Source organism: Rhipicephalus sanguineus, chromosome 4 (genome assembly GCF_013339695.2).
Source record: "Rhipicephalus sanguineus isolate Rsan-2018 chromosome 4, BIME_Rsan_1.4, whole genome shotgun sequence".
NCBI lineage: Eukaryota > Metazoa > Arthropoda > Arachnida > Ixodida > Ixodidae > Rhipicephalus > Rhipicephalus sanguineus.
In genome coordinates, this window is record NC_051179.1 from 62,401,045 (window position 1) to 62,427,572 (window position 26,528).

At 48.3% G+C, this 26,528-nt stretch overlaps 2 protein-coding genes across 3 annotated transcripts in view; one reads left to right on the forward strand and one right to left on the reverse strand.

The window, feature by feature from the left end:
- LOC119390084 (ubiquilin-1) overlaps nt 1–26,528 on the reverse strand; it is a 49,031-nt gene that overhangs the window by 11,665 nt on the left and 10,838 nt on the right. For both annotated transcript variants that reach the window (XM_037657623.2, XM_037657622.2), the window contains exons 7-10: nt 20,573–20,701; nt 17,650–17,767; nt 17,019–17,338; nt 3,323–3,457 (exon numbers count right to left, since the gene is read on the reverse strand). In XM_037657623.2, coding sequence (XP_037513551.1) covers nt 3,323–3,457; nt 17,019–17,338; nt 17,650–17,767; nt 20,573–20,701 — 702 coding nt within the window. The remainder of the gene's footprint in view (nt 1–3,322; nt 3,458–17,018; nt 17,339–17,649; nt 17,768–20,572; nt 20,702–26,528) is intronic.
- The window catches only part of LOC119390090 (glutathione S-transferase Mu 2), a 302,300-nt gene that overhangs the window by 10,516 nt on the left and 265,256 nt on the right, over nt 1–26,528 (forward strand). The gene's annotated exons all lie outside the window — the stretch shown is intronic.

Sequence of the window (26,528 nt, forward strand, 5' to 3'; positions counted from 1 at the left end):
GCGCACTTCTGAGTAGAGATGCGCCGGCTGGGAAGAGAGCGGAGGAGACGGCGTTACGAAGCAGGAGGGGACGCAGAACAAACGAACGAGAAGCGGGGTGAGTGTACGTGGGAGGGGGGCAGGTGCCGGAGCCCAATGGGGGTGGCGTGGTGCAAGGAGGGGGAGCGGCTGCGTAGGCGACAAAGAAGCCTTTGGCCTCTTGCTTTGGCCGCTTGTCATGTGCACTGCACTACAAATGGGCACCTGCATCTGCATCAAGTGCGCGTTACCGCTGTTTGTCTCTTCAGCTTTCCGTTGGGAAAATAATTGCATCATACAGCGCAGATTTCGCACGTGCTAACTCATTTCCCCCGCAAGTTACCGTATTTACTCGAATCTAAGCCGATATTTCTTTCGAAAAAACGATGTGTGAAAGTGGGGGGGGGGGGGGGTCAGCTTAGATTCGAGTACAATGATAAGTTTTTTTTTCTGGCCTTGCGAATTTCGGAGGCCTGCTTAGAATCGGGGCCGGCCCAGATTTGAGTAAATACGGTACAATGCTTTAAAGGGGCCCTCTAACACTCTTCAACCCCCCATTTTTTACTCGTGGATTGCGTAGACTGAAGTACGGACGAACTAGTGCAGCAAGAACGGCAGCGATAGCGTCACGCAGTACGAAGTTATTCAATTTAGAAAATTCAAAATACAAGAAAAAAATGCCTGCCCTCAACTCGATTTTCGCGGGGTCACGTGACCACATTTCACTCTCTGCTGTGACGTCGGATGGCGCTCCAATGAAATGGGCTGAAAGCTCTTACGTAGGGGAAGCTCGCACACCATTGTTGCTTCTCCTTTCCAACGTATTGTTGACGTCGTTGCCATAGTAACAAATGTGGTTCCTCCTGACTTGTCAGAACTTGAGCGGGCGCTACTGCTTCGTAGCGAGGCTGGGGAGGCTTTGTCTGCTGTTCCTTACAACGACATTCCATGTCATGCTCTCTTCTCATTCTGAGAAGGGAATTTGTGGAGCGGCATGGGCGGTTAAACACGGTCGCCCCTACGCGGGTTGTTCGGTGAGCAGCCCGACGAGTTACAAGTGTGCAGCGACAACAATTCAACGAAGAGGATTACTTGCACCGTTTCAACAACAATCATGAGCCTACCGCACATGCGGAAGGAGGCAGCTCGCAAACGTACAGACGCAAAAAGAAGGAAGAGGGGCAAGCGTTTCATATGGACATCCGACCGGCGCAGGCAAAAAAAAAGAAAGCCAGAGCAACCAGAGGCGAAATGGCAACCGGCGCCTCTGTCGTACTTTGTGGTTGTAGTGATATTTTTTGTTGCGACGGCGGCTATTTGGAATTCATTGAAAAAGGACAGAAAAGAAAAACAAAACACAATAGTAATCTCAACTTTGATGCAACGCCGTTATTACTTCTAACGTTACATTTATCCAATCATAGGCCAGCGCCCATCTTCGTCATTTCCGCCCGCAATAGTTCTGGCAAGCGCCACTACGCGCTGATGCGGTCAGCAGCGATGTAGCGACTTCAACGCGTGATTAAAATACTAAATAATTTGATATCGGTGCTTAAACTTATGCTAAAATTATCCCCAGCCATCAGTCTACGCAACCCGCAAGTAAAAAATGGGGGGTTGAATAGTGTTGGAGGGCCCCTTTAAGACGCGATCAAGCTTTTGCCTTTGACCACCAGCAAGCGGACTTATGAGCTTGGAAGAGTTTTTCAGGAGGGCTGTGGCGGCTGTTCTCCCGACTGTGAACCGAAACTTGGCTTTACGCGTGCTGCCCCCAGTTTAGCTTGTGAGTGCGCTCTCTTCTACGCCCGATCTCCTTGTTGTCTTGGGCAAGCTTCTCGTGACGGCATGCCAGGTTCCAACCCACACGCTAGGCCTAACGAGCGCTAGCAGCTTTATCGGTAGTGGCCGCAGACTATCAAAGTTGCGGTTTGGTGCCGAGTCAATGAAACATTTTGTCCTTGCTGCACTTAGAAGGGGTGACTTACATTTTCAACAAAAACGAGGGTGTGCACGTGCTAAATTCGAGTGGTGGTTCGTGGTCGTCACTTTTTTCGACATCGCACACGCGTCCAGAAATACAAAAGCGTGTGGAAATTTCAATTGCCGTTTAACATATAGTTTCTGCGCAGCGTGGTACCGCGGCAAAGTCCGCATAAACAGGGAGGCCCGAAAAGTTAGTCAGCAGCTTTCCGTTACGGCGTATTCTTTTTTTTTTTTTCCAAGTTCGTTATGTCGGCACCGCAGGTCCACAGGCGCTAACCGTTCAACATTTTCAAATTTAAGCGGATGCAATCTTATGTCCCAGTCGCATGCCTCGATAGTCGAAATTGCGCGGCTGCCTGTTGGTCATGTTTAGCACACGTGCAGCCTTTCAAAAATGTTGTTTGGGGTATAGTGCGGTATCGCTTATAATGCGGATATTCGCGACTGCAGCGACTTATGTTATAAGTGGTCTATACTGTACCTTACAAATTAGATTAAATATGTATAAATAGACAAAACAGTTTCTGTAGTCACTTCCCCCCTTAACCTGTAAATGCATTGAATAACTTTTTAAATGTAGAAGTACTGTACTTGATATTGGGATACTGTACCAAAGTCAAAAGCTCAGTTCCAGGTTTTAGATGTTAAGCAGCTTTTGCTCGGGGCTGTGTCCGTCCTTCCCTCACGTGTCCGCTCCCCACTGCGCATGCACCAACTCTCCCCCCTCTCCTCACATGAGCGCGAGGAGGTGGCGTGCGCGCTGCCCCCGCTTCGCTTCTCCTCTCCCGTTTCTCTCTCTCCGCCACAGCTGTGCGCTCGTATATAATGCAGCGCGCACTCGCTCCCGTTGCACTCTCTTTCGCAATGGCGTTAAGGACGCTCGCGAAGATGAACGTAAACAGCAACCCCGGTAAGCGTTGCACTCTCCTTCGCAACGGCGCTATGGACGCTCGCGAAGCTGAACGTAAATGGCAACACCTGCAAGCGAATCGCCCTGCAAGCGAATCTCAAAGCTGCGAGGCAACGCGATGCCGAAGCGCAACGGAAACATCGAAACATCAAGCTGGGGGGGGGGGGGGGTAACATAAGCGGTACACAAGATATACACAACTCCACACACAAATGAAGCATACACGGAAACATACAAATGGAACCACAAGTGAACACCCCGCACTGCTTCGCATCCCCACATGGTTCCCTTTAGTGGGAGATGGTGTAATTTTTTTCACCAAGTGTTACGTCAAATTACGCCAGAGGCTATGAAACAACTGAAAACCTAGGTAAGCTTTCTTTTCCCCAACATATCTTCAAGCTCACTTGCCTGCAGGGCCTGTGGGTTGGTGATGAGCCCCTGCACCTCTGGGTTTTGCAACTGCTGCAAGAACTGTGGCATCATCCGCCGCATCTGTTCCTGCAGCTGGGGGTTGTCAGCCAGCAGAGGGTTCGTCGCAAACACCTGCAATGGTTAAAACTAGTTAAACTCCAAGAGTTTTATGCGCCATATACAGGATAGGATTACAAGGCACACCGTAGCAGAGGACTGTGAATTAATTTCGACCACCCAGAGCCTTTCACCACGCACCTAAGTGACACTGGTGCTCTTGCATCTCACGCCCCACTGAAATATGACCGCCGTGGCCGGAAACCAAGCCCACATTCTTAAGGTGGGGGTTCCACTGCAGTGTAGTTTCATTCTGAGCCGCCAGAAGACGCCACCAAGTCACGTTTGGAAAAAAGAGAGGAAAATGCGCTCTCCGGCCGTCGCGACAGCGAAGAGCCTCTCCCTGCTGCAACTAATCCACTCTTTTCAGGGGCGCCGCTGCTGCTTTGAAAAGTTTCAGATGTGCTTCACGCCCCCCCCCCCCTTCCCGCCCGCTCCCCCCCCCCCCCCAAAGAAAAAAAAAAGCACGGCCCAGAGAGCCTTCGTACTCCCATGCCACTGTCTAGAAAAGAGGCGCCTCTTTCTCCTGGTAGTATAACTATTTACGCGCCGCTGCCGCAAGGGCTGCTTTTTTTTTTCTCCCCTTCAACGACGCCTCTTTCTATCTCTCCTTCTGTGATGACCCTCGCTCACTTGTCCCTGTTCCCAGCGGTGCGGTTCTTTTCACGGGAGGAACAATTGCGCTGCAAACCGCTCACGTAGGCTGCCTGGCCAGCTGCTCTCCGTGACATACAGTGCCAAAATGCGGGTTTGGGTGACAAACTCTATCGCGGAGGTCACATCACAAGCGAACCATGAGACATCAAATCCTTCCGTGTACAGTGTACTTATGTAAATAATCCCCTCTGTCGCTGTCGTTTACTCCTACCTCATTTACTGATTGTCACTACTCAGTCATCTGCTTGAGCTAGACAGTGGTCATCATAATAAACTCTCCTTTTTCTTTGTTCCATTTCTATGTACTTCCTCAAGTAAACAGCCACTTACGTCTACCACTCTATATGCCGTTACACACCCTGACATAATCGATCTATGTACTAAAGATTTTATTTCTCTCGAGAAAGAATTGACAGCAATATTTTGTAGAGAGAACGCTATAATTATGCAGTAATTATTCTCCAAATAATTGTGGTGACATGAGGGCTTCTATTCACAGTTTATGAATTATTTGCAAATGCTCAGGGAAGTTCTGTTCGCGTACACACACGCACATATATATAGAAAAGTGAAAAAAAAAAACGTGTGCGAAGCAAGTTTATTTACGTTTCACTGGAGGTCTAAGCTTCATCAGATAAAGCTCGGACCCCGAGCGGAACGTAAATAAAATTGCTTCGCACGCGTGTCTGACTTTTCTGAGAATCTTTTACCGAACCTAGAAACCCTGCGTCGTTTCAGAGTGTGTTACATATATATATATATATATATATTTGCGCAGTAGAATTGACAGCAATCTTTCTGCGCCAAAAGTATGCAGAAGACATCGTTGTCACTGCAATTGTGCTGGAACGTGAGACATGGTGGTCTGACAGGAAGAAAAAGAAAGAATAAAGACGAGACTGCCTCCAGGATAGCATTCAACTCTGTCCCGTTGTCAAAACTCTGCCGTTTGTGATACCCTGTAGAGGGTCGTGACGCTATTTCTGCGGCCCTTGTTGGGAACACGGCACAGTTTTACCCTGACCTGCAACACGGGGTGTAAGCAAACTCGTATGTACTCCTTCCTTCCCCCATGGAAGAAACGCGCCCAGTGGTTGTGTGTAACACCTCCACCCCCCCTCCTCCCCTCATTATACCCGACACAACTTCTCGTTCGTCTGTAGGAGAAGACAAATTCTATTTGACTAGCTGTGCTCTTCCTTCACCGTGTAACATAAGCTTCCGAATGTAACCTAAGCTTCCGAATGTTCGAAAGACGGGTAGTTTGGCAATTGCGTGCTACAACGCTGCCGCTCTGACCCACGGTGTCAAACCAGTGCTAACTGCCTAAGCAGCACAGTTTTCCCTGCTATACGTACCGTCATTTATTTCATTTGAATTGAAACTTCAGCAGAGTAGTATCAATTCATCTTTTGGTTGATGCAGCATTTATTTATCATGTTACCGTGTGCAAAGCATCAGATGAACCGCAAAACCATTTGTATGACAGAGCTGAAGCAATTACGTCTTGAGCGACATATATGCGTGGCATGAATGGTCCTGGTGCGTTATTCTCTTGTCGGGGGAACGACTTCTCTATTCGCGTACGCTATTTCAATAGGATTTTGATTTTCAATAAAGTTCGTTACAATAACATGATGAGTGGTCGTTTCACCCAAATTGTCAGTAATTGACAGCAAGCTGGCGCTGATCGAAGCGTAGACGGCCTAACAGCCGGAGACGCACAGTGCGGTAGTCCGAGGTCCGTCTTCGGCGGAAACTCGGCGTCACGGCCTTTCCTGGGGCACAAAGGCGCCATGTGTCGCATTACCGCTTCGGCACCAGCGACAATGGTGTTGTTTCGAGCAATTGCAACCATGCACCTCCTGGTGCATGAGAAACAGCCGGCGTCTTCCTTATCGCCGCAAAGTGAGGCGGCTGCCTTTATTCCGTCCCGGCGCCCGAGGCAAAGGGTGGCTCGCCGATTGCGACAACTCTTGGAAAAAAAAGGTCGGCATATTCACTGACTAAATGCTAACCGTTTACTTGTCACAAAATACACTAGCCTCTTAGTAAGTGAAGGTAGTAAAATGCAGGCTAGTGGAACTTGCTACCTAGTTAGTGAGTGAATAGTACTAGCTCGAATGGCTAGTCCATTACTAAGTTGTTAGTAACCGCGCTAACAACTCAATTAGAGGCTTACGCCTATTTTGTTTATATGTGCGTGTGCATTGCCATATAAAGATGATTCTATTACAAAAGTACCTAAAGGACTAAAAAAACGAAGTGGCATTGTCCTCGTACATTAACGAATGGCCGCTAATTACTTCATGTAATTACCGTGGTAGGTACACAAAGCAACCAACATACATAGAGGCATGAATTGATCACGAATGAGAAAACACACGCAAGTGCACACACAGAATAGCAAGACTTTTACGTAGCTGATATCTACTCTAGCAGCGGCTTGAAGACTATGCTCCTATTTTGGGATAGCACACCGTGTACTGGTTGGCAATCATAGAATTTAGAAGAATAATTGATGTTTTCTACACATTGTCGTGTGCCCTTATATTTGTTTATATGCGTGCCATCACGTAGCACGAAACTTTAATTCCAAGGTAATCAATAAAACAAAAATTGTTTAAATTTTGCTAAAGACCATCACGATTACGGCAAAGTATACTGTGCATCTACGAAAGATCTGGCAATGTGGGTGGCTAGTAGTTACTCAGTTAAAAACACCAAGTAAACTTTCTGTTTAGTGAAGGCAGCACTTTACGACCTTTACTAACTGCTGGCTAGTAAACAGATTTCGCGATGGTAGTAAAATACGCTCGAAAGTAGTAAATGCAAGCATTTACTAACCATTTACTAACTTTTTTTCTAAGAGTGCACAGCGCACGCTCGAGAAGCTCAAATCTACGCGAGCAGTGGACACCAGTGGATGCGAATGAAATGCGTTCCGTTCTCTAGCGTCTCCCGTTACTAAGCACAGACTGTCGGCTTTCGTGCTGCAGCACACATTTTATTACCTGCTCTCATCCTCGCTCAATCCCCCCCCCCCCCCCCCCCCATGCTGCCTCTCAGCTTCAGGCTAGCACAGTGGATGTTATGCCCCATCTCCTGTACTCGTGGGGTCTAGACTACACCAGTCTTGGTGGTGTTGCCTCGTGCATAGTGCACCCCTTCTTCCCAGGGAAGGATTGGTTAGCCTACAGACTTTTGGGAAACCCTTGTCTCCCCCACTAACTCAATTAGACTGCATTGCCGTGGGAAACAGTGCCGCGTTCCAGCTGCGTTTACACGAATGCGACAGAATGCAGCGGTAGCACATCACCTTTCCTAGAGCAATGCGCCGCCGTTTACATGGAGTGCATGAACCCTCCCGAGAAGTCCTCGCTTTCTGCCCCCGCAGCTGTCGTGTAGTATCGAAGAGGTCCACTCGAGGCCGACTCGAGGAGGGGCCGGCGTTCCCCTTCAATTGTGTAAGGTGGTCCATGAGTCGGCTTACCCCTCGAAATCCACACCTGCCTGGCGCATTTGTGCGATGCACCTTTCCAGCGCTTACACCCGTTTACATGGATGCGATGCGCCAGTTGTCGCATTCGTGTGAACGAGGTGCGTGCCGTGCCGGTTTACGGCAAACTGTCAACGCAGGCACACTTCCCTACCGTGGGAAGATGAACTGGGCCACACTCAGACAATGTGGAGACCATTTTGTGGAGACGGCGTGTCGGCGTCTTGTTGAATGAATGGAGTCGCCCCAGCTGGCCGGTTATAATCCCGTTTACATGAATGCGACAGTAGCGCATCGGCTTTGCAAGCGCGTTTCGGAAAGGCGATGCGACGCCGTTTACAGAACCCCTCGTCTTCTCTTCGCCGCAGCGGCCATGTGGTTGCTGGCCGAGTTCATTGATGTCAGAGGGATACATGCGCTTAGCCGTGTCTGAAGCACGGGAGACAAAAATTACCACCTTTTCAGGGGCGTAGCCAAGGGGGGGGGGGTTGGGGGGGTTCAAACCCCCCCCGAAATTTTTCAGTTTTGCTTGCGTATATAGGCAGGCACACATACAAACACACGCACGAACATACATAAAGTATGGTTGAACCCCTCCCGAAAAAATTTTCTGGCTACGCCCCTGCACCTTTTTCTCCTTCATGAACCACTATACAAAGAGATACATATTAGCGCGAACAAAGAAACAAAGACTACAGAGAGAAGTGGGAGGAAGCAGAAAGGTTTCAGCGCCTGACCTGTCTGCTCCCTTCCAATTCCTTCTCGAGTGTTTGTTTTTTGCTTTGCGCTAATATGAATACCTTATAGCGAAAGAGGCACGCCCGGAGTTCGCACGACGGGAGGCCACCGTTACTCTCTTCGTGATTTACGGCCTGTGATTCGACCGGGACTCGCAATACCATCCCTGTCTGACGTATTACTGCAATGCGCCTTCCTAGCGAATTGCCATTGTTAACATGAACGCGATGCGCATCTGTCGCTTTCATGTAAACGTGTTTTATGCACAACGATACCAACTATACTTTTTATAAACTTATCGTTTTCAAAAACGCTTCTCTTCTTGTCTGGCTACTAGGCGCAAGTCCCAGTTCGGCTACGTTGGCTCGTCAGCCTTACGACTCACGCTATGAGTTTACGACCCGCTATCCTCAGACATCGCAAGTTCTCAGCACGGCAGACTTTCCAAAGACGTTGAGTTGTTAGCTCCTAACGTTTCTCCTTCAGGCGAAAGCGGCGGCTGATAAAGCACGAGCTGAGCAAAGAAAACAGAGAGGAGGTGTTCGATCGCGTGTCACGAGCACAACAGCATGCACTGCGCAGATATCGAGGAATAGCTGTTGATTTCAGCCGCCAGTGCAGCAACACAAGCCTACAGGCACGCGCCTAAGATTCCCGGCCGGAGGCTATCAATCGGATGTCACTGTCTTCCGACGGCAAAGCTGTGTTGCGTGGAACGATGTCATACTTCGGGTTTCCAGCTCACCACATCAGCATTGGACGCAAATTCCCGCTACCGCAAGAATTGCTGCGTAGTCACCAATATGGTCTGCGCACAAGGATATACAGCAGCGAACGAACCGGGACCCCAAGCGTATCACGCATGTATGCCACCTGCCGTTTGTAAAACCTTGCCTGAGGAGGTTTACTGAAGAAATAAAAAAACTTAGGAGGCCTACTATTTAGGGCCGAAACATACAAATCCAAGTGCCAGAAGAGATGTAGAGTAGACCATTCGGAAAATCCCAATGAATATGTGCCCGCACATGCCACAGGGTGACCGCAAATACGGCCGAAGCTTACCACTAAGGCTTTTTATATAAACTTTATTTGTGATTCGAGCAAACAGGTATACAAATTTAGGTGTGAAGTTTGCGATACTGGGCTGACAGAAACCGCGTTCCACACCCCAAAGTACAATCATTCAAAGCAAGAGCAATGAATCAGAGAAATACGCAAAGTGAGCTCGCAGTTCCTAGGCTGTAACCGCAGGCTGTCTAAAGGTGCGCGTGATAGAAGCGGGGGCGGAGGCAGGGTAACCACGCGAGCGCCTTGTTGCACGGTGTTCCGACTCGAGAGTGAAGAGTTCGCAAACGCCCGCGTCCCCTTGGAGCTAGCCTTATGTAATTATGAGGAACGCCGATATGGGGCACTCCTGAACACTTAGAGTGCACGGAAATATATACGCGGGTGTTCCTGGATTTCGTTGCCATGGAAATGCGCCTGTCGTAGGCGGAAATCGAACCCACGTCCTGAAGCGAAACAGTCCGATGCATAACTTGCCAAAGTATATGATAGACGGCGAATCGGAGCGAGCGTATCCTGCCAAGTTTCCGCTTGTAGCCTAATCTAGCAAGTACAGAGCACAGCAAGCCCAGTTGAACGGGATGGGTTACTTTCGCGCTCACGCACTTTTGCCCGGGGAAAATGCTGCGACGCATAAAGGAAAGGAAGCCGGTACCAAAGAAATTCGAGTGGCCTACATTTTTTAGAAGCGGAGGTATACATCTTAGTTGTGTTTAATTGTTAATTTAGTTAGTTTAACTCTGCGGTGTTTAGTTTGTTAGCAGTGGCAGAAAGGAACACGCAGCAAGTACAAAACAGTTGTCGTGTCATTCCTATATATGTGTGCCTTATCTCGTATTTATGATGTTTATTGCTGTGGATTCATATGAACAAGCCCAGCAAACCACACCTCTGGAAAACGACATTTTTTCTAAAAAAAAGGAAAGAAAAGGAAAGCTGAGGTGCTATTCAAAACATACTTCGCCCACGCAGATCTACTCAGTTCCCTCGCATCGCACGCGCACTGCCCGTTTTTCTGCTTTCTTTTGTCTGCCGTTGCACACCCCTCGGTTTTAGTGGTCGCCCGAGTGGGGCCACAAACATACGCACGCACACGAGGGGGACGTTCCGAGAGTACGGCTTTTCTTTTTTTTTTCACTTGACGACGCTCACCCCATACTCTCTGTGCAAAATCGGCATTTGCCCCCCTCCAGCCACACCGGCACTTGCCCCCACCCAAGCTATGCCAGATCTCTCTCTCCCCCCCTCCCCCAGCCGCGATGCAAGACGGCTTTGCACCCCCCAAGGCGCCCATGCTTCACACTTGCTTTCACGCTCTCCCGCGCAGCCGTCTGAAAGGCAGACAAAAAGAGAAGACTTGCAGATGCTGGAGCATGGTCTGAAGTTGACATTCTCCCCTGAAGTAAAATGTTTTCGAACGCCACAGTCGGGGAGACGGGGAGCTTTCCAATGCAGCGCTTTCGTGTTGTCCGTCTAGGTGGCGCTAGAGGAAGATTTTCGTTGTAGTGATAGGAATAATGCAGATTTCTCAGTGTTCCTGCAGTATTTGTGAGTGATTAGTGTGTATAATTATATAAGGAGACCGTAACTATTATATTTTAAGCTATGCATGCGGAGATTTCAGCGCAGTTTGAAGATTACTCCATTTTTGTTAACGTTTTCAGCATGAAAAATTAAGACAGTTTACGAGCTTCGTATCGCATTTCTGCTTGCTTTATTGAAAAACGCTAGGTCCAGGAAATAGATCGGGGACTATAGTTTCTCTACGTGCAAATTCGGCCATGGAACTTCAGTAGCTTTCCACGAAAATGGGCCACGGTAGGTCCCTATATTGAGAATATCGCCCACTTTAGATGAATATAATTTAAAAAGTAGCACGTGCAAATCGATGAAATTGGGTATTCAGACGGAAAATCTTATCCTCTACATACGCCCCGAAAATGAACTTTCTCTAGCGAATAGTTACTGGACAATCTGCTGCGGAAGTTACTAAATTTGGCTGTTTTCAAAAGCTCAGCAACAAAAAAGTAGAAGTCCAACATCAATTTGCTACGTTGAGAAAATAGGTAAATATGTCTTGAATGTGCTGCGCAAAGAACAGTGCTGTAACTGTAGCAGATTTTTTAAAAAATGGTCACTGCTGAGGCACAGTCAGCCAAAACCGTGTAACTTGGCGCTTATTCTTGGCTATCCATCCCCAAATACTAATGGTTGACTTGTTTTTAATAAATATATTTGAAAAGTACAAAGATCAAGCTTTTCAATGATATATAAGTCAACTATATAAAGCACGGAGAACAGCCGCCGCGTCGGTTGGAAAAGTGACAAAAACGACGTGTTCGTGCCGCCGGAGTGAGACCGCCGCCTTAAGCTCCGCAGTACAACATCTCGGCCGCTAGCCTACCACGGCAGGTGATCAACAATGGAGGGAACGCACACTAGCCACCTACTGTTGAACTAATGAACAGGAAATAGCTTTTCTATCATGCCATGATGAAGAAGGTACACAAAAGCCACATCAGTGAATCCATGGAAGCCGCAATTGCCAACAACTGTTCCTGCACAAGGCTTCTGCAATTACGGTCGACGACCGATCATTCGGACTCCATCGGGAACCGTAAATAAGCCCCAATTATCGAATGTCCGAAAAAACGAATGCTTCAGAAAAAAAAAAATGCTTTTATTGACACTTCAGGGTCCCGGTGGCCGAAAAAAGTTGTCAATGCGTTGCTGCCCGCACTTCCGCTTACGTGCGACGAAGTCCGCCTGTATCTCCGCCAGTGTGGTGTGATCTCTGTACGATGACGAGCTGGTTTCGTTCGTGAAGGCAACGCGTCTGTGCGGCACACTTAGCGGTCGCACAAACAGGCAGTATGAATGGCGGCGCGGCGCGTTTGGGTTCTCGCCTATTAAATGCGTGCACTACGCATGCAACTGTACCAGGCCACATGCACTATCGAGCAGTTGACTGAAGATGCTTATCGTAAGGCTTGTCAGCGATTGAGCCGTACTGACGCGTTTGCCACCTGCCGCCATCACGCCTCCGTGCATTTCCACTGCTTATCCGAAACACATCGCCGCATGGCACCGTGATAGCGGCCCCTTTGAATTTCCGGTCCGCTTCACCCCATAACACTTCGGCATCGCGACAAAGCTGACTTTTGGGCTCTGCTACTGTCGCAAACAGGTCGACTCGCAAAAGTGCTGGTTCGAACCTACGAGATGATAGACGCGGCAGAGGTGAGGGCTTCAATTATTGCCTTTCGGACCTGCAATTTGGGCAGAAAGTCCGAAAAATTGGACGCCAAGGAGTTTTAGCATCCGAAATTTCCGACATCTTGACCATTGACGTCTATGGGGCTGGTGACGGTGCCACGAAGGCGTCCCAATTTTCGAGCATGTCCGGAAAATCGGGCGTCCGAAAAATCGGCAGTTGACTGTATCTGCTAATGCGTTAAGCTGGGCTAGTTGGTATTGATTGTATGCTTCCATATTGCTAGCGAACACGCACAAAGGACGACATAGAAAGAGACATCTATGTCGTCACTAGCGGTTGTCCTGTCTCTTTCTATGTCGTCCTTTGTGCGTGTTCGCTAGCAATATGGGAGACTGTATCTGCCGCGTTTCGTTGTCATCGGCGCGGCCTTCGGCGTAAAATAAAGCAAGTCTCAAGATAAAAATGAAAGCGCGCGCAAAACGCTTTACCGCAGACGCATTCGACAGAATGGCGGCGATAGGCTATAGCAGCGTAGCGCGGGGATACAGGAAGCGGAATGTAGGATGTTCGCGATGTCGATACAATTTCCCACAGTTGACCAGTGCCTCCAAGATCGGCATTTCCAATCACAAATCTCTGAGGCATAAAGTAGCGATCGAAATAAAGCTTCATATATCACCAATTAGCTTTCGTTTTGATCTCTGAGGCCATACTTTGTATGGTACGGGTGCCAGGGGAGATAATGGTTGGCGATTCGGCGTGCTCGAGTCTCGGACAGGGTCCGGATTATCGAATGTAGATATCGCAGCTGTCCGAAATATCAGTCGTCTTTACACATTACTTCTATGGGATCATCGGCGGTGCCGCACGACTGTCCGAATTACCGAGCATGTCCGAATTATCGGTGTCCGATTTATCGGTCGGCTACTGAACCATTTTTTTATTTTTCAATTTGCTTATTATGAATGACCTTGATGTGACCTGTAGCTACTACATATGGATGCAGTAAACTCTACGCACTTCCAAAGTGAAGTGAGGGGGAAAACAGCTCCTACTACTGACGAAAGAAAAGAGATGCCGATTTGGTTGCACTTCACAACTTTTTTAGAATCTGACAATGTACCATAAAAACCGGTATATAAGTCGACCCCCCCCCCACTTCTTACAGAGAATCGAAAGAAGAAAGAAAAAAAAGTACAGTAAAAGCTCATTAATTCCTATTTCATGGGACCGGAAAATGTCCATTTCTTGGAAAATGTCCTCATTAACCGAATGCCGAATTATCGAAAGTATCAAGAAAACAGTAAACAAATGTCAATTACATGAATCTATTTTCAATTTCTAGAGCAATACATAAGTCCAGTACTTACTTCGCATGAGCGCAGTGTAAAAGCCGCAATTTTCGTCATTCGCAACTTTATAGCCAATGTGACCGGGGCTCAAGACCCCCCTGCTCTGAACTCATTCCTATTTGCAAACTGCCACCACCAAACCACCATGTGCACTTCACGATAATTTTTTCACCAGAAAAGTGGCCGGCAACTGATCATTCGTCCATCCCAATGTAGCAAGCGAGTTTTGTGCCAGCATGCGGACCGCGGCTGAAGCTCTTCGTCTTCAACAGCTTCCACCGTGTTGGAGTTTTGTGACACTGCACGCATTGCCCGAAGTCAAAATGAAGCTACTGAGCGCCACATTCGCTGTGACGAAACAGTCATTGCTAAAGACATGTCCACACAGTTCTGAACGCGCGTGCGCGGCCTACGCCCAGAGACCAAAAGAAACTGCTGAGCACCACGTCTTCTGCTGAATAAACCTGACTTGCTCATGCACAATCATGGATGGCCACTACACAGTTCTGAAGGAACGCGGCGAAACCCAAATTACTGATTGTCACAGCTTTGACCCCAGTCGCTATCGACGCGATCACAGATAGCATCCACGCAGTTCACGTGCACTGAAGCCTTGGTCGTCAACAACACGATTGGGGCAAGATTGTGGACGGCGACCATGCCTTTCTGAAGGCCCACAGCCGTTTATGTTATTCACGAACACCAATTTCTCTTCTCTAAGTCGCGAATTTGCAGCACTTCGTGCTTGGCGCATTCCAATGATCATTCAAATTAACCGGGTGATCACTAAATACAGTCGAACATGTTTTAACAAAATCAAAAGTGCTGCGAAAAGTGGTCGTTAGATGAGTAGTTCACTGTATATGGACTCACCCTTAAAAACATGCACTTAGTTACCAAGTTGTTTTTTTTTCTGCACATTTTTACTAAAAATTGCTAACAACACCTTCGGAGACAAGTTAGGCCTTTTTGCATGTTAAGCGACACCCGCTGCTTGCTCTCGAGTGAATTAAACCGCCTTGGCAATGAACTGACACCGTTTCACTGAAGTGCGGTACCGCCACGTGGAACCAATCATCCCTGGCTAGTTGCGTGCAGCACGTAGCCTACCTGACTCACGCTGTCACTGCCGGGCTGTTTGTTGTCTAATATATGCGCCTGTTTGTGCGTTCTTCGTGCATGCTTCACTCCGACCCGTGCACAGGTGCGGCGAGTAGCCTCTTCGTTCAACGGGGCAAAGATGAGCATTTAGCCTGCAACGCGCAAGCATTCTCGCACGACACGGCGGCGGCAAACTTGCGAACGGCAGCATGGCGCGTTAGTACCGCCGTCACTCGGCACGGTTTACGCCACACGCGCAGCTGAGCATAAACCGTGCACAGCTGAGCGTAAAAATATGGACTTGTTTGAAGCTTAGAATAACAGAGAGCTGAGCTAGTTGGTAAGTATTCATTCTAAAAAGACAGGGCGTGCAAACAAGGACACAAGAAAGAAGTCAGGACACCACAAACGCCAGAGGGCGTTTGTGGTGTCCTGACTTCTTTCTTGTGTCCTTGTTTGCACGCCCTGTCTTTTTAGAATGAAGACTTGTTTGAATTTCTCGCATCTAGTAAATATTTTGTATGCACTTTCTGGATAGTTTTCGGCACTCTACAGTTCAAATGGAACAATATGAGCCATCAATTGTCAAAATGTATAGAAGTTGAAGGATCGAAAAAAGTCACAGTTTCGCCACAAGGGCGAAGCAGTGAATGCGATAGCAAGAAATTGTAATGCTATACGAAGTGAGACTCGCCAATGCATACTCTCAGTTTGAACAGCGCTCCTGATGCAAAGGTGGCCGAAGCAGCGAAGGAAACTAGCGTGCTTCAAGTGTCGAGCTGTGAGACTTGACAGTTCACGCTCATCTTCTGCTTGTTCGTTTAGCGGCGTCCCTTGAGCTTTCGTACGCTCCGTAACATCAGCGAGGACATCACAGTGAAAGCTCGACCACATCCCTCCTCCCCTCACCACGAGATAACCGCGCGAGCAGACAGCGGAAGGGCAAGGTTCTCCCTGCTCAAATATTAGAAGACTCGAGCGAGCTGGCCGACGACCTTTAAATGCGTCTGTTGCGCTCCTTGCGCCATCTCGCTGGTAATGAAGAAACGCTTATAAGCGCCTGCCATCTCGGACTACTGCCAGCGGTAAAGGGTGTGTATATAACGCTCGCCGTTCAATAAAAGGGGGGCTACAAGGCCTATGTTTTACACTTTTGTCATGGTGCAGAACAAAAAGTATGCCACTTGCAAGAAAACCGATTATATATTTGAAATCAGCATAAAAATCTCTACAACTAGCCCATGTTTCATTGCTCTAGGGTGAATATTAAAAAAAAGAGTGCGAAGTAGCATCGCCCCTTAAGGGACAAAATGTGTTGTGTCCAGTGACAGTTGGTAGCCCCCTTCCAATTCTTAGGACACTTTCCCGCATGACATCAGTGTAGTGCGTCATTAAAAGGCATTTGGCACGCAGTAAACCAAGGCCAGACCGTTTCTTTCCTTTTTTTTGTCGTCCCCCTTGGTCAGTGGGCACTCCGCCCTTTTCACGACGCCCCGGCGCATCCGCTCTCCCCTAGAGGAAAAGTCGTGAAACGTCTCCTCATCTCGGAGGCTTTGCTTCTGGCAATACCGGTTCTCCCGGCCCCTACCAATCCCCTACCAAAATGGCAGAGGGCAGCACAGGAAAATGAGAGAGGCGGATTGTTGGTGTGCTTGGCTTGGCTAGTTCGACCGTTCTGTAGGCAGGTAATAGGCTTTATATGCGACTTAGTGACATAAAAATGGGAATGCTCAGCAAGAAGTGACAAAGGCAGCAGATTTTTCGAGGCATGGACAAGCAAAAAGTTTGAATTAAGCGAATTTGTGCAACGGGGCAGTTTGCATTAAGCAGCATTACAATACATTAAAAACATAGTGAGCCAACCAATAATTTAAGATTTGTTTGCATTAACCGAAAGTTTGAGTTATCGAGAATCTACTGTACTTGGCCTCAAGAGCTGGTACCTACCTGGCTAGCCATATCCGGGTTGGAGGCCAGAACCTGAAGCATGTTCTGCATGTAGGGCGCGTTCATCATGTTCTGCATGAGGCTCGGGTCCTCGGCCAGCTGTCGCATGACACTTTGCATCCCTGGCGTGCCAAACATGCCACTGCTTCCCAGACCGCTGTTGGTGCTTCCTGTGGTGCTGCCCCCGTCGGTTGTGCCCGCGCTGCCGCCAGTACCCGTTGAGCCCCCACCAGGTGCCCACGGATTGGGCAGCGGGTTGCGGTTCTCCGTTCCCTGCGACGACTGCGACTGGCCCTGAGGTGCATTGCCCGACTGCGCGTCTGTAAGATGACAATGGTCAGATTTTGCCATGCTGCTTGCATTCCAATAATCTCACACAAATGCCAAAAGAGCACGAATCTGGGCTTGGCTTGCTCTTAAAGCGTACTACCTTAGAATTAAATATGCGACACCTTGAGCCGAGATCAATCACTTCAGCTTGATCTGATGTTTGTCTGTGGTGCCCCTACAGTCATGCTCTCTTATACCCCGTACTACAGCTTACATTACACAAAAGGCAAAAAAATCGCAGCTAATGGCATACACAGCCACTTTTCCCCTCTTGCTACTACAAGTGGAAGCACACACTCACTGTTTTCAAGCAAAGAAGCAAATGGATTTCCGCCAAACTGCTCCTGCGCCGCATTCATCATGGGCTCCTGCAGCTCTGTGTACATGCGTCTCAGGGCATTGTAGCCACCTGGGGCACTCTGCAAAGAACAAGGGAAGCCAGGAATGGTCAGTAACGTCAATGGTTGGTCTACACTCAAACCTTGATACAGTAGAACCCCGCTGATACGTTTTTGAAGGGACCGTAGGAAATAAACGTAAGAGACGGGAAACGTAAGAGCCGAAAAACGGGAAAAACGGCAAAATATTTAGTGGTACAGAATTTTATTTCAATTCTTACGAGCAGCACGAAAATTGGCGCGCTCAGCCGCGATCTAGTCGATGAATAGAAACGCGGAGCTTAGGACGGCCTTATCCACAGAAATGTAATCAACGTGTGTGATTTTTTTAACACCAACAGCTGTAGGCATGAAAGAACTAAGCACACGCAATCACGACCGGCGCGGCGAGTCCGACCGCGAACCGCACGCACGACCATGCGAGCTCCAACCAGCTCGAACTCCTCCCGTTCTCCGACAAATAACGATGATGATGAGTCTACACCAACGCGATGGCAGAAGTGAATGCCAATCTCGAAGGCCTTGCTTTCGCAAGCAATTACGTCATACACGCCATGTTTGTGCAATGCAAATCTCAGAGGCTATGCTTTTGTCAATAGTAAATGCCAATCTCGAAGGCCTTGCTTTCGCGAGCAGTTACGTCATAGACGCCATCTTTGCAATTTGAATCTCGAAGGCCATGCTTTTGTTTGCATCAATTGAAAGATTCTGTTGCTTGCGCCTCTCATGCGGCTAATATTACGGTCAAACGAGGCCAAGCTGCGTGAAAATGCGTCATGGCCGCTCTCTTTGGTAGTCACTCGGTCGGCTCCGGGCGCATTTCGCGACGTATCATACGGGAACGGTCCGACAGTTACGACGTAACAGCGGGGTTCCCAATACATTGTATCCTATGGGAGCTATGCCGGGACCGGCGGAAAACGACGTAACAGCAGGGAAAACGCAGCATTGAGGAACGTAACAGCGGGGTTCTACTGTATAAGGAACATGGATATAATGAATTATCAGTTATAATGAAGTAAATGAAGAATAGCCTTGGTAATAGATACAGTGGTTCAAATATATGCTTATAACGAATTTTTGGATACAGCGAAGTAGTTTTCGTGTCAAATGCAACTTTGTTATAAAGAGGTTTAAGTGTGCAGTCAACGTCAGATTTTTCGGACTCCCTAGAGATTGCGGAATCGTCCGAAAAATCGGGCAGTCCGAAAAAACGAATTCATGCTTTTTTATTCTGGTCAAGCGGTCAAATCGCCACAGCCACGTCCGAAATAGCTTTAATGCCTCCCAAGACAATTATCAGGCATTTTGGTGCGCGCCCAGGCTTTCGCAAATACAATTGGTACCAGTCGCAAACCCCGCTAACTACAGTAAGTGCCAACCGCCACTTTTGCATCTCGTGATGAGCGCCGCCGATACCAGCAAAGCGCGGAATGTATTACGGCTCTCTCGCATGAAGCGTTTGGAAAACGATGACGCGGAACACAAAGACTGTAGCGGACGAATCGTCCGGCACTCCCCAATGCGTGTGCGCATGTAAACGATGCACACACACATCGCCGAATCTCCGCCGATACGCAGCATTTGCTGCCTTGTCAAGCCGATCGTTTCTAGTTGTGTGCAGCACATCGCCAACTAAGCTGACGCCGTCACTGTACTGTTGCTGTATCATACGCACGCATTTGTCACGAAAGGGTTCGTGATGCGCAATTTGTTCCTGACCGCACACGGGCGTGGCAATGTTGCACGAGCTGGCTTCATCCGTGAAGGCAACGTGTCTGTGCGGCGCACTCGGCGGTCTAGCACAAAGAGGCAGCAGGAATGGCGGCGCGGCGCGTTTGGATTTACACTTATTAAATGCGTGCAGTACGCATTGCAACTGCGCTAGGCCGTATGCACTACCGAGCAGTTAAGTGAAGATTCTTATCGTAAGGGTTGTCAGCGATTAAGCCGTACTGGTGCGCTTGCCAGCTGCCGCGATCACACCTCCCTGCATTTCTGCTGTTTATCAGTAGACATCGCCGCACGGCACCTTGATAGAGACCCCTTTGAATTTCTGGTCTGCTTCACCCCATAACGCTTCGGCATTGCGGCAAAGCTGACTTTCGGACTCTGCTGCTGTCACAAACAGATCGACTCGCGAAAGCACTGGACGAGATGATAGACGCGGCAGAGGTGGGGGCTTCAAACAATGCCTTTCAGACCTGCAATTGGCGCAGAAAGTCCGAAAAATCGGGCGCGGAGAGTTTCAGCGTCCGAAATTTCGGACGTTCTAATACACTGACGTCTATGGGGCTGGTGACGGTGCCGTGAAAGTCCGAATTTTCAAGCATGTCCGGAAAATCGGGCGTCCGAAAAAACAGCAGTTGACTGTAGTTGGTTCCGCGCGGTCCAGACTATACAACAGCACAATTTTCTTACAAGCACAAAAATGAAAAATAAGAGAAAAGTAATTAAGGTAGAGCAACACATTGTTCAATAAGAGCAATGCACGCACAGCTTACACATCCAACGACTATAAGCTAAAGCTATCACATGCCAACAGCTTGCACCTGCCAAAATGCACAAGACTCTTACAAGAATAGCATTTTTTTTTATACCTTGAAAACCAGGTCCCACAGAATGACACAACCCAAGATAGCACTCATCCGCTCAACGATGTTTTCTTCAGGTCAAATGAGCAAAATATTCTTTCAGCCATTCTTCAACCTTCGTAAAGTGAACACTACAGTGTTAGTTCAGGAAACTGCCCTTGCAAGAAGCACACGCAGCTCGTTACTATAAGTGAGAAATACAATATGAGCCAGGATGAGAATGTGGCCATGCCTCAAGGTTGCTGATGGCTCGGTCCTGGGTGCGCATCAGCTCTTGCAGCATCGACGGGTTCCGCACCATCTCCATCGTCTGTCGCAGCATCTCAGGGTTGTTCAGTAGGTGGTTTATCTCGGGGTTTCTCTGCAAAGGAAGGGCCACATAACGACTTTACTTACATAGTTATCTAGTGTATACAGTAAAATCTAGTAATAATACCTGGGGTTTACAGAGCCCCTAAACCACCTCCGATATTTTTTCAAACATTTCAAGTAAACACGAGCATCGTGTGCAGAATGCCGTCATGGTCAATGATGCCAAACGTGGCAGCACTACAAGCCGCGGGTGTGCAACAAATTCCAAGAAACAATTTCTTCTCCTCTCCGGGCCCTTCCAGACTGACTAGTGGTATGTGTGATGTCGTGTGATCAATCTCTGATGCGCTATGCAGGCAATGCTGTGATTGGTCGAAGAAGAACCTATGACTTCCAGTTAGTCTGCAAGCAGCTGCCCGTGCATCGTCGTGTTGCCCGCGTGTGCACGCTTGAGAAGCGGCAACTGCGGCCCGTAATGGCCAGCTCACGCTAGCGGCAAGCCTGCAGCAACGGCGCGGTGCCGCTGAACGTCGGCCGTCACCGCACGCGCGAGAGCTGTCCAATGTGCACGGCAAGCTTCACCGACGAGGCATTCGTGCCTCCGAAAAACATGGCCGCACTGCCAAAAGCGGTTGTCATCCACCTCGAATCTATCGAGTGGCCGCCGTGTGCTCTGTAGCTTGCAAGCTCCGAACTGATGCTTCCATTTGCTTTAGATTCATGTCCTTAAACAGCAAATTATTCGTGCCGATTTGACCTCGTTTTTGAGAGCCATACTCAAATAATCGATGCCGTAGGCTTAGAGAGTCGAGATGGGCGCTTCCGAATGCTCGGAGGACATAAATTACGCATTTGTTAGTTGTTTCTAATCCTCCATAGCTGGTGCCACTTGACCTGGCGCCAGCTTGGGGACAGGTTATTTGGTTTGACGCGACGCTTTTTTTAAATACCAGACAGAATAAAACGTCTTGAAAACCTCTTAGGGCAAACTAAGACAGGGACACAGAGGGTGGAAACAACACCAGCGTTTGTTGTAGCTCGACTTTCAGTCTTACTTCAGAGTAAAACGTTCCACTGACTGCTATAACTATGCATGGCAACGGCTTGGACGACATCCACACTTCCAGCATAAAAATTGTAGAGCAAGAACCAAGCAGCTCGAAGCATCCTGCGGCAGATGCGAAGATGCGGAAAGCCGAAAGCAGACGACGCGGCGCGCCGATGTGGCTCCTCCTTTGCTGATTGGTGACGTCGCTTTACGGCAGCCAGAGAACGGCGCGAAAATGGGTCTCGGACCTATTCTTCGAACGGCTGACGTGCGCGAATGAAACCGTTTGCGCACGGCAGCCTGAGAATGGCAAACGGCGAGCTGCCGTGCCGCTAGCGTGAGCGGGTTATAATGCAACTGCCAAATCACTAGCATACCAGCACAGTCAAACCTAGTGGTCTGATAAACTGCGCGGACTGAATCCGACAGTGTTTTGCGATGGCTTTCACGCATCGGTGTGCGGTGCTTGGCTGCAAAAGCACCGACTGTACGAAAAGACGCGACACGTGTTACCTCATGATGTCACCTTGCGAAATGCTTGGCTTGAGCGCATCGGAGTTATGGCACAATCAAAGCGCAACGGTGTTGTACGTGTTTGTGGGCGCCACTTGGCTGCCAAAGAATACCATTATGACCAAGGAGGTTTAAAACCTCCTTGATTACAACCCACGCCTGCTGCAGGAGTTTGGCTCCGGTATTCTACCATGTTGGCAATCCTTTGAAGCCGTGCGCGCAACACAGGGTCCATACTGGCACGATTCGTAGGAGCATGGGCCAGCACGGCTACAACAGCGGTTAGCCGAGAAGTATGGAGCTGCCGGAGTCACGGTCACGGTGATCAACCAAAGTGCATGCTGCTTTGAAGAGCACGTCAGCGATGACTGTATGTCACGTGAGATTGGAAGGGGCGTTCAGCAAGGAGGGCAAAGCGGCTTTGGGAGAGAAGACTAGCCGGCGAGCGGAGGGTAGCGAAGGAAAGAGCGAAAGAATCGGTAGCCGTGTTTCGATCATCAAACGGGTCTAACTCCGCTATTACGGCACCGTTTCGAAAAATTTTCACGGCTACGTGTTCATTGTAGACTCGTGCACAACATTCCCACCACAACTAAATTTCGACCTCTGGGTGGTTTAGGGAACCTTTAAGGGGAGACGCGGGTCTTGGAACGGCCAAAATTGGTCAAAAAATCGATTTTTCGCAAAGCTTATTTTCGAGGCGTTTGTACTTCTGAGCACCTACTCTCAAATTGCTAACGCTAAATTCGGTCGGGAAACGCGATAAAATCGGCTTTCAAAGCACCCCGGCAGCACTAAAATGTCCCGAAAAGGACGAAATTTGTTCGAACTTCCCGCGCGCACCATGAGCGTTGCAGCGGGCCGAGCGCCGCCATCTTGGGCTAGATTTGAAGCTGTTTTCTTTGTGCACATTTTGCGCCATCTCAAAATGGCGTCGCTCAAGCAGAACGGCCGCCGTCGCGAGTTTTCTCAAGGTCGTTTCCAGGCCACTGATTGGCTCTCACGCGGCGCGCTTTTCAAGCGCGCCTTTCCGAGTCTCCCATTGGCTGGCGCGACCGACACGTCATTTTTTTTTCTTTGTGTTGGGTTCTCCGCCGTGGCTGTCCGTTTGTGTGCGCCTGCTTTTGCGATCGTGCGTGTTTCTCGACGGACCGTGTTTCCACTTTGTGCCGGTAGTTTTTCCACGCGATCGAGATGCCTGGAGACTCTCGTCTGAAACCATCGACGCAACGAGCTTTTGGAAGCCATAAAAAACGGGCTTGGAACAAGAAGGCGCCGGCTACAAGTGCACCGTCGGCAGCGGAGTTGGAGTCGCAGCCGGACCCTTTGGATCTGCCGGGAACTTCAACTGACGACACCGTGGGACCAAGTTCGACTAGCGAAACACTTCGGGTTGATGCCGCGTACTACTCAACGGCGGAGCAGGCGCAGCGAGTTGAGAGATCGGCGCAAACGAAGACCGTTCTGTCTGGAAAGTCGGCTACCCAGCGCAAGTTCGACCTTCTTGGAGTCAGCGCGGAGTGCCAGACCGGTGACGCCGGGACCGATTTTTTGCTCGTCGATATGAAAGTTTTGAATAACTTTTTTGCACAAGCGAAGTGCGACAAATGTGACGCAAAAAGTCTCAGCGTGAGGAAGGCAACGGACAAGGAGTACGGCCTTGCGGTAAAGCTTATTTTTTCTTGCAGCAGTTGTGATTTCGAGAAGAAGCAATTTTCTTCTCCGAGAGTGAGCGGAACTGCCACCATCACTCCCTTCGAAGTCAACATGAGGGCCATGAAGGGGATACAGATGATAGGCAAAGGTGTTACTGCCCTTTCAGACTTTTGTGCGTGTATGAACCTTTCGCACCGAGGCTTGCACCACAAGAAGTTTCAGGGACACCTAAAAAGTTTAGTGAAAGCCTGCGAAAACACAGCGACTGAAAGTGAAGCTGCTAGTGTGGCAGTAATAAAAGAGCTGTATACAGATTACAGGGTAACATGCTGCCTAACATCTAGAAGGTTCTTCCTAAAGACTGAAAAGACATGAGCAGCCAGTCGCTTGAGCCTCATACCCCATGGCTTTTCCAGAACCCCCCAGCCGCTTGTCATGGTGGGGTTTTGATCATGCTTTGCACATTGGAAAATTTTTTTAGATATGATTCCTTGGGTGGAACAAGACACTTTCTGTTTTGTTTTGAAGGGAAACAGATGGGGAACATGTGAATAAAATTTAATGGTTAAAGGTTCCTTTCATAAATTTATACAGTGCGTGTCAAACTTCAAACGCGATTTTCTCAGCTTCACATTTTTTGCCAAGTTGACCAGCCTTACGGATCTTTTCATTATGTTTTTGTAAGGTAATTTTGATAAATTTTATACCGTTGAATTCGTAAGAAATAGGACTGTGGAGCTATGCTATTTTCTTGTGGCTAAGATGAACATATGAAATTTTGTGAACAATAATGTGAGCTAATTGCATTTCAAGATTACACAGTGTCAATACGATTGAAAGTTCTTATATGATGATATATCTCAGTGACAATATAAATAGCATAGCTCCACATGGCAGGTCTTTGGCTACAGCTGCATCTTAAACAGAACCTAAAAATACTGAGGGAAAGTGTCTTAATGACCCGTAAGAAATTACCTAATTAGATTTTACTTATGCTCTCACAATTTGATAACTAATTGAAGTACATGAAAACTAATTATATTTTTGAAATCAGGAGGAAGAAATACATATACACAACCAATTTCATTACAATATCTCCAATAATAAAACTTTTCATTTCGAGACCAGTGTCTCCCCTTAACGTCCCAAAACCACAATATGATTATGAGAGACGCCGTAGTGGAGGGCTCCAAAACATTTATTACATCAACAAAACTCACATATGTTCTTCCGAGACACACGCGAACCGACCAATAAGGGATGGCACAGCTGACTGCCATGAACGGGCGCAACAAAGCTTCACCTGAGGCCAACTGAAAACTAAGTGCTGAAGTTCACTCCACCACAGTCATAAGCGAACGACAAGAATGCCAAAACGATTCGTGCCTTTTTAAGATTTTATTGCCTTTAATCTACTGCTGTGTTGCCCGCGTACCTTCAAAGCTGCTTAGTCCCTATCGATGATTGCGTCGATTGCGACTGCGGCTTCGTGAGCAGCGGTTTCGGCAAACTGTAGTTTTGTTTTCAATCCATGTACACTGGCCGCGCGCATGCGCCTTCAGAACTACGCAATTGCTATCTATGATCGCGTCTGCCACGGTTTTGTATGCAGCTATTGTAAACTGCAGCATCAGTTAGACTCAGTGAGCATTAGATGCGCATGTATTTTCGGAGTTGCGTCGTCGCCATACATGATCGCATTGACAGCGACCGTGGTTTTGTCCACAGCGGTTGTTGCAAACAACTGCAGTTCTGACTGTGTAGGCGCTGCCCGCACGCATACTTCTGAAGCTTCTGGAGCATGCTGCTCTCGGCCGTTGCCCGACGGTTTCATTACCAAAGTTTGTGTTCACCCGTCGCGACGCAAAAGTGTTTGGAACATACGAATTTTAGTCCACTGGACACAATGGAATTTGACCTGGGAATTTTACGAATTCGTATCAGACTGAAATTTGTATCATCCAGGCTTGTATCACCGAGATTCTACTGTAATTGTATATATCTTTTTGTGTTAGTAATCATTAGAAAAACACAAAGAAAAAAAATTCTTGTACAGTAAAAGCTCGTTAATTCGACTCTCGTTAATTCAGAAAATCGGTTAATTCGGACAAGTCATCTGGTCCCTGTAAATATACGCATCACTCTATGAGACTGGGCGCTCGTTATTTCGGACAGATTTGACCGCAAATCGGATAATTCGGCGACTTTCGGGCCGCTGGCGAGGCTCGAAAACGAAAAAAGAACAATTCGGAACAAAAGTGAAGCTCAAACGCAGCATCGCCATGGACATCAATTATCGACTTGGCTTGGATCGAGACTGGTTGAACGCCTTTTTTTCGCGTGTGGGTTTTGTTGCTTTGTTCCCATTGGTGTGCTGCATCGTTGATCGCCGATTTATCGAGGAACGTTTCAGTACGGCTCCTTTAGCTTGATCGTTACTGGTGCTTTTGTGCTGACTTCTCGTGCGACCGCACTCTCCGCCGATGACAACGCCGGCGAAGCGGCGCAAGTACAGCTCAGACCACTTATAACGTAACCGCTTACAGTGCAGTGGCTATAATGCGGTTTTTTCTGACTTCCGTTTACTCTCCCATAGAACTCCATGTATACGCATACCGCTTATTGTGCAGACCCCCGAGATGAAAGACCGGTTATAATG